The following is a 12,079-nucleotide window of genomic DNA, read 5'->3' on the forward strand; positions in this document are numbered from 1 at the left end:
AAGTAAAATCTTTTATTTATTTATTTTTTATTCTTAATTGATCTAACAGATAGCTGTTCAAAATAATAATAGCAACAATGTGTTCAGTAAGCACAGCCTGTGGGTAAGTGAAATGAGTGAGAGTAATGCCATAAGGGGGAAAAGGGAGGAATTGGTAACATTCTGTTATAAGGGACTTGTGCTATTTGTGAAGCAGTATAGTGTTATTGGAAGGTGGACATGGATTACTTGTAAATGTACATTGCAAGCTCTAGGGCAACCACTAAAAAAAGTAAAGAAAGAAGTATAATTGATATGCTAAGAGAAGAGAGAAAATAGAATCACATAAGTAATTAAAACCAGAGAAGGCAGAAAGAGAGTGAAAGACAAAAAAGGAAATGAAGAACAAGGGCAATAAATAGAAAACAGTAACAAATATAGTAGATATTAATCCAACTATATCACAATAGATAAAAATACAAGACCCAACTATATGTTGTCTACAAGAAACACACCCTAAATATAAAGACACAGAAAAAATAAAAGTAAAGGCATGGAGAAAGATATGTCACGCTAACATTAATCAACAGAAAGCTGGTGTAGCTATATTAATTTTACACAGAACAGACTTAGAGTAAGGAAAGTTATCAAGGATAAAGAAAGGCATTACATAATGATATAGGGCTCAGTTCTCCAAGACATAACAATCCTTAATGTGTATGAGCCTAAGAACAGAGCATCAAATAGGCAAAAATTGACAGACTTGCAAGGAGAATAAATCAATTCACTATTATAGTTGGAGATTTCTACATCCCTCAATTGACAGATCCAACAGGCAGAAAATCCTTAAGGGCATGGTTGAACCGAACAGCACCACCACCAATCAACTGGATCTAATAGACATTCATGAAATACTTAATTTAACAACAGTGGAATATACATTCTTTTCAAGCTTACATGGAACAGTAACCAAGAAAGACCACATTCTAGGCCATAAAACACAACTTCACCAAATTAAAAAAAAGAAAGAAAGAAATCATACAAAGTATGCACTCAGATCACAGTGGAATTAAGCTGGTAATCAATAACAGAAGGATAGCTGGTAAGTCCCCCAAAACTTGGAGATTAAATAACACACTTTGAAAACATAATTTATTGAAATTGTGAGATGTGGAAAATGCAGTATTAGAAATTTATAGCATTGAATGCATATGTTAGAAAAGAAGATCTAAAATCAATAATCTTAGTTTCCACCTTAGAAAACTGGAAAAAGAAGAGCAAATTAAATCCAAAGTAAGCAGAAGAAAAGGAAAAATAAGAATCAGAGTAGAAATCAACAAAATTTAAAACTGAAAATCAGTAGAGGAAATCAATGAAAACAAAAGTTGGTTCTGTGGGAAAAAAGGTTGGTTCTTTGAAAACATCAATGAAATTGATAAGCTTCTGCCAGGCCAACTAAGAAAAATTAGGGAGGACACATATTACTAATACCAGAAATGAAAGAGGGGGCATCACTACAGATCCTATGGACATTAAAAGGATAATAAAGGAATACTATGAACAGTTAGTTCTATGCCACATGTACCAAAAATGAATAAGTGGAATTTGAAATTAAAAACACAATACAATTTACATTAGCAACTCCCCCCCAATGAAATATTTAAGTATAAATGTAACAAAAAATGTACAAGGTCTACATGAGGAAAACTATAAAACTCTGATGAAACAAATTTAAAAATCTAAATATATGGAGAGATTCTATATACACAGATAGGAAGACACAGCATTGTGAAGTTCTTCCAAACTTGATCTATAGATTCAATGCAATACCAAGCAAAATCCCACCAAGTCATTTTTGTGGATAATGACAAACTAATTCTAAAGTTTATATGGAAAGGCAAAAGAATCAGACAGCCAACACAGTATTGAAGGAGAACAAATTGGAGGACCGACACTACCCAACATCAAGACTTACTATAAAAGCTACCAAAATCAGGACAGTGTGGTATTGGTGAATAGGCGAATACATTAATGAAACAGAGGAGAGAGCCCAGCAATAGACCCAAACAAATATAGTCAATTGATCACTGACAAAAGACTAAAGGCTATTCAATGCAGGAAAGATAGTCTTTTCAACAAATGGTGATGGAACAACTGAACATCAACATGCAAAATGAATCTAGACACAGATCTTACACCTTTGACAGAAGTTAATTCAAAATGGTTCATAGATCTGAATATATAACACAAATCTACAAAATTCCTAGCAGATAACGTAGGAGAATATCTAGGTGACCTTGGGTTTGCTGATGACCTCTTGGATACAACACCCAAAGCATGATCCATGAAAGGAAAAAAGTGATAAACTGGACTTGTTTAAAATTGAAAACTACTCCGCAAAAAACACAGCTAATAGAATGAAAAGACAAGCCAGAGGCTGGGGGAAAATCTTTGTAAAACAACTGATAAAGGACTGATAAAGGTATAGCCAAAATATACAATGATAAAGGTATAGCCAAAATATACAATGAACTCTTAATAAGAAAACAAACAACCTGATTGAAAAATGGGCAAACGATCTGAACATAAATCTCAGGAAAGAAGGTATTCAGATGGCAAATAAACATATGAAAAAATGTTCACCATCATACATAATTAAAGAATTGCAAATTAAAGACAATAGTGAAATACCACTGCACATCTACTAGAATGGCTAAAACCCCAAACACTGACAATACCACATGCTGACAAGAACGTGGAGCAACAGAATTCTCATTCATTGCTGTGGGAATTCAAAATGGTACAAACCCCGTTGGAAGACAGTTTGGCAGTTTCTTACAAAAGTAAACATAGCCTTAACTATATGATCCAGCAATCACACTCCTTAGTACTTACCCAAATGAACTGAAAACTTACGTCCACACAAAAACTGTACAGGAATGTTTACAGCAGCTTTATTCATCATTGCCAAAACTTGGAAGCAACCAAGATATCCTTCAATAGGTGAATGGATAAATAAACTATAGTACCTTCCCACAATGGAATACTCCTCAGAGATGAAAAAGAAAGAGCTATCAAGTCATGAAAAGACATGGAGGAAACTTAAATGCATATTGCTAAGCAAAAGAAGCCAATCTGAAAAGTCTATATACTGTAATGATTACAACTATGTGGGGACGGCAGTAGGAGATTAGTGGTTGCCAGGGTTTCAGGTAGAGGGAGGAAGGGATGAATAGATGAAGCGCAGGGGTTTAGGGCACTGAAACGGTTCTGTATGATACTGTAATGACAGATGCATGTCATTACACATCTGTCAAACCCCACAGAATGTACAACACAAAGAATGAATCCTAATGTAAACTATGAACTGTAGTTAATAATAATGTATCAATATTGGCTCATCAACTTTAACAAATGTACCACACCGATGCAAGATGTTAATAATAGGGGAATCTCTGTGTGTGTGTGTGTGTGTGTGTAAAGTATATTATGAGAAGTCTTGCTCCCACTGTTATCCACATCTACCCTGTTTCCCCTTCCACTAACAATTAACCATTTTTATTAGTTTTGAGTACCCTTCAAGTGTTCTCTGGAAATACTATCAAATATGAATATATATTATCTTGCCCCTTTTTAAGAAATAAAAAGCAGCATATAACACTAGTCTGCCCTTTCACTTAGCAGCATGTTTTGGAGATCATTCCCTAGCTGCACAGAGTGAGCTGTAGTTTACTGTAGAGATGTCGCATAATTTATTTAAGCAGTCCCCTTAGATGCCTATGTTGTTTCCAATCTGTTGCTTTACACACACCTTACTTTGAATATATCCAAGTGTATCTGCAGGAAATTCTTAAAAGTGGATGTCTGGGTCTAAAAGTATATGCATTTTAAATTTTGATAGATATTGCCAAATTGCCCTTTATAAGTTATAGTCCCAACAGCAATCGAAATCCTACAGTCATGCCTTAACAAAATGTTCTCATCTTAATACTACAGATAAAACTTTTTACTGGAAGTGGGAGAGGGGGTGGAGGGGTAGGGGTGAGGGCGGTGCCAGGAGGAATAAACATCAACTTCCCACAGAGAAAAATAGAGTTTAAAGCTTTATTACCCATATGGTTCTTACCCAGTTGAAATTCAGTCTTGGGTTTGATGGCTGGAAGTTTACATTGCCATTCGTAAGTATTTGCATAGGAACTCACTGGTTTAGAAAGCCCGGATAAAAGTTTGACAATCAACTCATCATCCCAGGGATTCTCAACAGTGAAGTCTTAAAGGAACAGGAACAAAAAGGAAAAGGAATTCAGTATCCAAGACTTTTACCAAATAAATCATAGACAAAGCAAGTGGAGACATTCATTAAATAAGCTTTCAAAAGCCTTATCTTTAAAGAGCATTGATTCAACTAATAAAGAACCATTTTCAAAAGTCAAAATGGGTACTTCTGCACAGTTCATTATCTGTCATTTTAGATCTACAAACTTAAATCAATATTCAGTTGGGACAAAGGAAATTAACACCAAGGGCATCTATTCTAGATTTTGCCTTTAACACAATTATGGGTACATGTCTTAAAGGCAAACTTGGAGATTAGTTACTTCTAACACGATCATATATGTATTCTTTAAATTGCTTTCCACTTCTATTTATAAAACACGCTGCCTTTTAACACATACTACCTACGTGCAATTTGTCTGTATGAGATATACTTTGGGTCCACAAAGACACAAAGAGAAACCGTTTCTAAAGGGAAGAAAAAAGTTTCTGCCCAATTTAGAATGTTATAAAAAATTCTATTAGTGGCAGTTATCAAAGACTAATCCAACATGACTGATATTTACTAGTGCTAAGCAGATGCGGGACACTTTTCTGAGCCCTTGATGTTTGCTAACTCACTTGGTCCTAACAGTAAGACCCTAAAGTAGGTACTGCCAACCCCTCCACTTTATAGAAAACAGGGCCACAGAGAATTGAAATAATCTTGGCCAAGATCACAAGACAGCCTAAGACAGAGAGCTAGGATTAGAATCTAGCTAGTCTATCTCCAGAGTCTGTGCTCTTGTCCACTGTTAAGATTGTTTCTGTGTAACCTTGGGGTGGGGGTGGGGTCCTTTAACCCTGAGCCTGTTTACTTTTCTGTAAAATGGGGATAACAGTATTAGATTAAACTCCTGGCATAATGGGCCCTCCAATTCCAGTTCTCTTTTCCAATAGTAGTTATTTTGATACCTTTTAAAATTAAAACAAATTAATTAGTCCTTCAAGTATGTTACTGTTGTATGCTCGGTGACACAGCATGCAAGTTTGTCTGAACTTGCGTTCTACTCAACTCAGCAGGGCATTCAAGGCCCTGCTCTTTGAGCTTCTTTCATGGAACAGCTTTTAACAGGTTATTGTCCTTATTCAGGGAACAATTAAGAATGAGCATCTGTTCACACCTGGAGCGTCGATATTCCCAAGCAAGCCTGTCTGCATTGGTTCTGCCTGGAACCTGGCATTGGCGTCTGCTGGATCCTCTGCAGGGGCAAAGTCAGGGTCTGTGAGTTTACAGGCCTTGAGGCCCCACTCCGCCTCGCTGGTCAGCACAGCTGCAGCAGGTTGGCTCAGACGGAGCAAGGATGCTGAAGAGACATCTGTGGGGAACGCTGGTTCTGAGCTTTTCTCTTCAATCGGACTGGATGTGTTAAAGGGACAAGATAAACACACATGATTACAAGCTTTATTGGGTTTGAACACATAAAAATCCCACAAAACAGTTTCCTTTTCATTCTAGGAATGAGATTTCAAAACTGCTTCACAAAGAGTTTATTAAAGCATTTTCTTCATACAAACAAATATATGCAGATACACAGCTCGTACAATATGAATAGAAATAAAATAAAAAACGTGGTAATATATTAAATAGGTGAGGTGACACATTGGATATTCTTTAGTAGGAGATGTTGGTAGGAAAGGGTTTATTTTCTCAAGTTGTCTTCTAAGCATCACTACTGTAATAGGGACTGAAGATTTTATTCCAAAAATGGTTTCTTTTATAACACTGAAACAAACAGAAAATGTCAGCCATAGTCCAACAACCGAACACCAGTACATTTCTACACACGCACGCGCACACACACACACACACAGTCGATTCTCATTCCTCAAGGATTCCATACCTGTGAATTCACCTACATGAAAATATTTATTTGTTACCCCAAACAACACTCATGGTGCTTTTGCTGTCATCTCAAGACGTGCAGAACAATGAAAAATTTGAGTCACTCAACATTTATGTTCCCAGGTGAGGTCAAGCAAGGTGACACTCTGCCTTCTCATTTCGGCTCATACTGTAAACAATGTCCTTTCACAGTATAGTTAGCGATGTGGGGTGTTTCTTTTTCTTGCATTTTTGTGCTTTTAGTTGGTGATTTAGCTGTTTAACTGTTTCCCAAGTGCAGTGCTCAAGTGCTGTCTGGCGTTCCTAAGTGCAAGAAGGCTGTGACGTGTCTTGTGGAGAAAATATGTGTTGCATAAGTTTTGTTCAGGCATGGGTTACAGTGCTGTTGGCCATGAGTTCAATGTTAATGAATCAATAGTATATATTAAATAAGTGTTTTTTTAAATATAAATTTATTTATTTTATTTATTTCTTTTTGGCTGTATTGGGTCTCGTTGCTGCACATGGGCTTTCTCTAGTTGCGGTGAGTGGGGGCTACTCTTCGTTTCGGTGCGCAGGCTTCTCACTGCGGTGGCTTCTCTTGTTGCGGAGCACGGGCTCTAGATGCATGGACTTCAGTAGTTGTGGCATGCAGGCTCAGTAGTTGTGGCTCGTGGGCTCAGTAGTTGTGGCTTGCGGACTCTAGATCGCAGGCTCAGTAGTTGTGGCGCACAGGCTTAGTTGCTCCGTGGCATGTGGGATCTTCCCAGACCAGGGCTCGAACCCGTGTCCCCTGCATTGGCAGGCAGATTTTTAACCACTGAGCCACAAGGGAAGCCCTAAATAAGTGTCTTTAAATAAAGTGTTGTGACCACAGGCCTGTAGGATCCTAACTGTGTATTTCCCCTAGAAGCAATGGGTCAGTATTTGCTAATTCAGTGTTTGCAGTGATTTTATAGAAAAGAACCAATGCAAATAACAAGTTTGGACTGTACATACGTCTCCACACACATATTCTCTCTGCACCTTTAGATCCACATATCTACAAACAGATGCATGAGTATATATTTTTATACAAATGAATTCATGCAACATCATGTTGCATTTTTTACTTCTTGACACAGGCATTTTCCTACCATGAATTTTTAAAATAATAAACTAATTTTGGAATTTAGATTTAAAGAAATGTCACAGAGATAAAAGAGAATTCCCATATGTTCCTCACCAATTTCCTCTAGTGTTACCACCTCACATTAAAGTGGCTCTCTTGTCAAAACCAATAAACCAACCTTTGTCATATTACTACTGACTAACCTCCAGACCTCGTTTGGATTTCGCCAGGTTTTCCACAAGGCCCCGTGTTTGCTCCAGGATCCAATCGTGGACACCATGCTGCATTAGTTGTCAGCCTCCTTACTCTCTTCTCTGTGACACTTTCTTAGTCTTTCCTAGTTTCCTAAGACCTTGTCGGTTTTGAGGAGTACTGGCCAGCTATTTTGTAGACTGTCCCTCAATTTGGGTTTCTTTTTTTTTTTTGTGGTACATGGGCCTCTCACTGCTGCGGCCTCTCCCGTTGTGGAGCACAGGCTCCGGACGCACAGGCCCAGCAGCCATGGCCCACAGGCCCAGCCGCTCCACGGCATGCGGGATCCTCCCTGACCGGGGCACGAACCCACGCCCCCTGCATCGGCAGGCGGACTCTCAACCACTGCGCCACGAGGGAAGCCCTGGGTTTCCCTTGTTTTCCTCCTGGCTAGACTATGAGTATTGGTTTGGGGAGAATATCACAGAGGTGACCCTTCTCCTCCCATGACATCACCATGTGTCATCACGGGTGACGTTAGCCTGATTATTTGGGAAAGGTGGTGTCTGCTGGGTTTCTCCACAGTTCTACTGTGGATTTTAATGCTGTACACCATTTAATCCAGTGGATGTGTGCTGAAGTGTAACAATTCCCTTGTTCTTAGAAATTGAACATATTTCCAGTATTTTATATTACAACAAAACAGATGTGTTTCCAAACCCATGTACATTGCTACTAGAAACATGAGTGCCCAAATTATTGTGGGTGCATAAACGATGAATAAAATCCTTTTCCCTTCTCCACAAAACTGTGAATTTTGGTTAACTTTCTAGCTCTTCCCCTTCTCCACTGAAAACTTAAAAGGTAAGGTATCACTGTCATCAATGCTTATGATAAAAAATAGCTGTATCTAGACTGGGAGAATTATGAACATGTGCTGGGAATCCAGATTCGGGCTTCAGGTATAATGATTCTCGCAATGGGCCTGTCCCTGGCAGGGACTCTGGAAACTAAATCTATGGAGTGTTGCAAGAGCCACTGACTCCCTGGGAAGAAGGTTTCGAAGCTAAGGAAGCCTCTGTCCCTGGGTGTCTCCCCACATGAGTCTTGTTTCCTTGCAGCTTAACTGTCACATGCAGTCAAAGACAATAGTTTCTTGGACAGTATTACCCTGCTGGCAACAGTGATTTTTGTCCTATATACATCTAAATTAATCTTATGCCAAGTGTGGTTTATGGTAGTCTTATGAGTCAAAAGTTTAGCTGCACAAAGGAAGATTCCTGGTGGGCAGTAATAGACTATGCCCACTGAGTAAAATTTTAAATTAAAAGGCAAAATCTATTTAATTTGCATTAATTTTATTTCTAGTGAGTTAACCCTTTTCTACATGTTTATTCATTAATTTTTCTTTTGTAAGTTCTGCTCATGTCCTTTAATCCAATCATTTATTTACTGGGGTCTTAGTTCAAGAAGAGGTTTTTGATAATAAGAAGCAGTACAGCATAGTGGTGAGAGCGAGGATTCTGAAATCAGAGATAGGGGTTCAAATCCCAGGGCTGCAAAGTAGAAGCCGTATGGCTTTGGGTCCTTTATTTAGCCCTCTGGATCTGGTTTCCTCATCTATAATGCTGGAAAAGAAAAGTTCCTACAATTAAAGTTATTATAAGGGTTAGTTAAAGGGTGCAGTACATGAAAAGCGTTAAGTGCTGTGCAGGAATATAATAAATACTCAAAAGATTGTAGCTACTTTTAGCGTCTATGACATTCACCAGACTATTCAAATATGGCAGAATTTTACTTCTGCAAAGCATTAGTGTATGTATGGGAAGTCTGCATTTTGCATCAGAACCTAAGAGGCTTAAACATTCTATCTTCTTCCTCTTAAAAGAAAGTTATTAGGACTTCCCTGCTGGTGCAGTGGTTAAGAATCTGCCTGCCAATTCAGGGTACACGCGTTTGATCCCTGGTCTGGGAAGATCTCACATGCCGTGGAGCAACTAAGCCCAAGCACCACAACTACTGAAGCCCCCTCGCCCTAGAGCCCACGCACCACAACTACTGAGCCCATGTGCTGCAACTACTGGAACCCGTGTGCTCCAACTACTGACACGCCTATAGCCTGTGCTCCGCAACAAGAGAAGCCACCGCAATAAGAAGGCCACACACCGCAACGAGGAGTAGCCCGTGCTCATCACAACTAGAGAAAGCCTGTGCGCAGCAACGAAGACCCAATACAGCCAAAAAGAAGAAAGAAAAAAAGTTATTGATTTTCTCAATTATAATGGGTATACAGAAGCAATTAGGTGTTTGCTCAGTTCTGCAATAGTCTTTATATGTCAGTCTTTGGCTGGCAAGAGCATCTGCAGTTCTGCTCCCCAAATCAGTGGAAGTCAGTCACAGGAACAGTTTCCCCAGGGATTCTCTGATACCCCAGCTGCTTCTCTCACTGCCCTGATGTACCAAGTGTCATTTTATTTATATGTACAGACAGTACCTTCTGACTTAAATCTCTGAGTTGATAAAAACTCTGGCAGCCCTTAAAGAAGGGCTGGAATGAGGTATTCCATTACAGCTTAAGAAGCAAGCTAGAATGAAAAGGGAGAGAGACAGGACCACGTGCACCCACACAATACCTGAACTTTCTCTCTTTCAAGGGTTCCATCTTGTTTCTTTCACAAGAATCCAAAGTCACATGGGTGTACTGTTCTGCTACCACATTTTCTGAAATATACAGAAAAGTAAAGATGGGCATTATACACACACATATGATTTTATATGGTTATAAAGTCCAGGACTCCTTTTTACACTGACTTTCATTATAATTTCAAAATAGTATTCCGTAGTAAAATGTACTATGTTTAAAAAATGGGGAAAAAAAATCACTTAAAAAAATTCTACCGTTATATGTGAGCGTTTCAACCTTATACATCTAATCCATACAGTCCTTCAAGAGAAAAGAGCCCAGAGAGCAGGAGGTCCACCGCGGGAGGATGGCCAGACCACGGGAAGTTACGGGCGGCAGTGCGCACACCCCGTTTGAGGAGAAGCCGATGCCAAGGCCATGGAGCATAAAAGGCTGAAATGCTTGTGGAGGGCGGAGATTTTGGTGTCTTTCAGTCTAACTTGCCTTATTTAGTCAGCGTTTAGTTGACTGAACTGACTCAGAGGTTCACACCAGAAAGCAACCTGGCAATACTTACTATCACTCCCTTTAATTAAAAAAAGAAATCTATCTATGGAGAGACAAACTAGATAGGGCAGAAATACAGAGCATTACTTCTACCAAGTGATACTAATACAATATAGAGCCAACTATTACACTAGATTAAATTTTATCAGATACTGCTTCACTGAACAGGTGCTAACAATTTTTAGTACTAGAACATTAGCTTCTATTTATACAATCAAAGTGGCAAATACACTAAGAAAGGTCAATATTGACTTTATGAAAGACTCTTGACTGTTAAACAGATTAGGTTTTCCAAATTGAAACAACTTTAAATTTTTAGAATTAAAGTAGCAGGTCTGTGATAGCACTTGGCAAATGTCCAAGTTTCAACTAAATCCTCCTTTAAAATTCAGGAAAGAAATATATTTGGTTAGTACAGTAAGAAAAAATGTTTACTCCTTAGTTAAAAACTTTTAGGCCTATAGGCTCAGACTTCACATTACAATAAGCTTTCATCCAGGGGAATGAAATTCTTTTGCAGTTCTTTCCCTATTCCTTCAGTTAACAACTGCTATTAAAAAAAAAAAAAACACGCCAGCAGTGATAGTGTTTGGCTAGTAAATTAGCAGAAAAAGGTGAAGCAGTCCCAGGTCTCATAGCACAGGCACATTTCAGAGATATCGTGGGTTTGTATGCAGACCACTGCAATAAAGCGAACATCACGATAAAGCGAGTCACACAAATTTTTTGGTTTCCCAGTGCATATAGATGTTTTTTTGTTTTGTTTTGTTTTTTGCGGTACGTGGGCCTCTCACTGTTGTGGACTCTCCTGTTGCGGAGCACAGGCTCCGGACGCACAGGCTCAGCGGCCATGGCTCATGGGCCCAGCCGCTCTGCAGCATGTGGGATCTTCCCGGACCGGGGCACGAACCCGTGTCCCCTGCATCGGCAGGCTGACTCTCAACCACTGCACCACCAGGGAAGCCCAGAAATTATGTTTACACTGTACTGAAGTCTTAAGTGTGCAATAGCATCATGTCTAAAAAAACAGTGTGCATACCTCAATTAAAAAAGTTAATTGCTACAAATGCGAACCATCACCTGAGCCTTTAGGGAGTCAATCTTTTACGACTGGTGGAGGGTCTTGCCTCGATGTTGGTGGCTGCTGACTGATCAGGCTGGTGGCTGCTGAAGGCTGGGGTCATCGTGGCAGTTTCTTAAAATAAGACAACAGTGAAGTCTGCCACATCGATTGACTCTTCCTTTCATGAACGATTTCTCTGTAGCACGCAATGCTGTTTGACAGCATTTTACCCACGGTAGAACTTCTTTCAAAATTGGAGTCAATCCTCTCAAACTCTGCCGCTGCTTTATCAACTCAGTTTATGTAGTATTTTATATCTTTTGTTGTCATCTGCACCAGGAGTAGATTCCATCTCAGGAAACCACTTTCTTTGCTCATCCATGAGAAGCAACTCCTCGTCCATTA

At 39.2% G+C, this 12,079-nt stretch overlaps 1 protein-coding gene across 1 annotated transcript in view; it reads right to left on the reverse strand.

Annotated features, from left to right (window-relative positions):
* The window catches only part of BUB1 (BUB1 mitotic checkpoint serine/threonine kinase), a 41,785-nt gene that overhangs the window by 6,551 nt on the left and 23,155 nt on the right, over positions 1–12,079 (reverse strand). The window contains exons 17-19 of the mRNA XM_079941197.1: positions 10,055–10,142; positions 5,418–5,653; positions 4,106–4,249 (exon numbers count right to left, since the gene is read on the reverse strand). Coding sequence (XP_079797323.1) covers positions 4,106–4,249; positions 5,418–5,653; positions 10,055–10,142 — 468 coding nt within the window. The remainder of the gene's footprint in view (positions 1–4,105; positions 4,250–5,417; positions 5,654–10,054; positions 10,143–12,079) is intronic.

The sequence above is a fragment of the Stenella coeruleoalba genome, assembly GCF_951394435.1.
Source record: "Stenella coeruleoalba genome assembly, chromosome: 13".
NCBI classification, from domain to species: domain Eukaryota; kingdom Metazoa; phylum Chordata; class Mammalia; order Artiodactyla; family Delphinidae; genus Stenella; species Stenella coeruleoalba.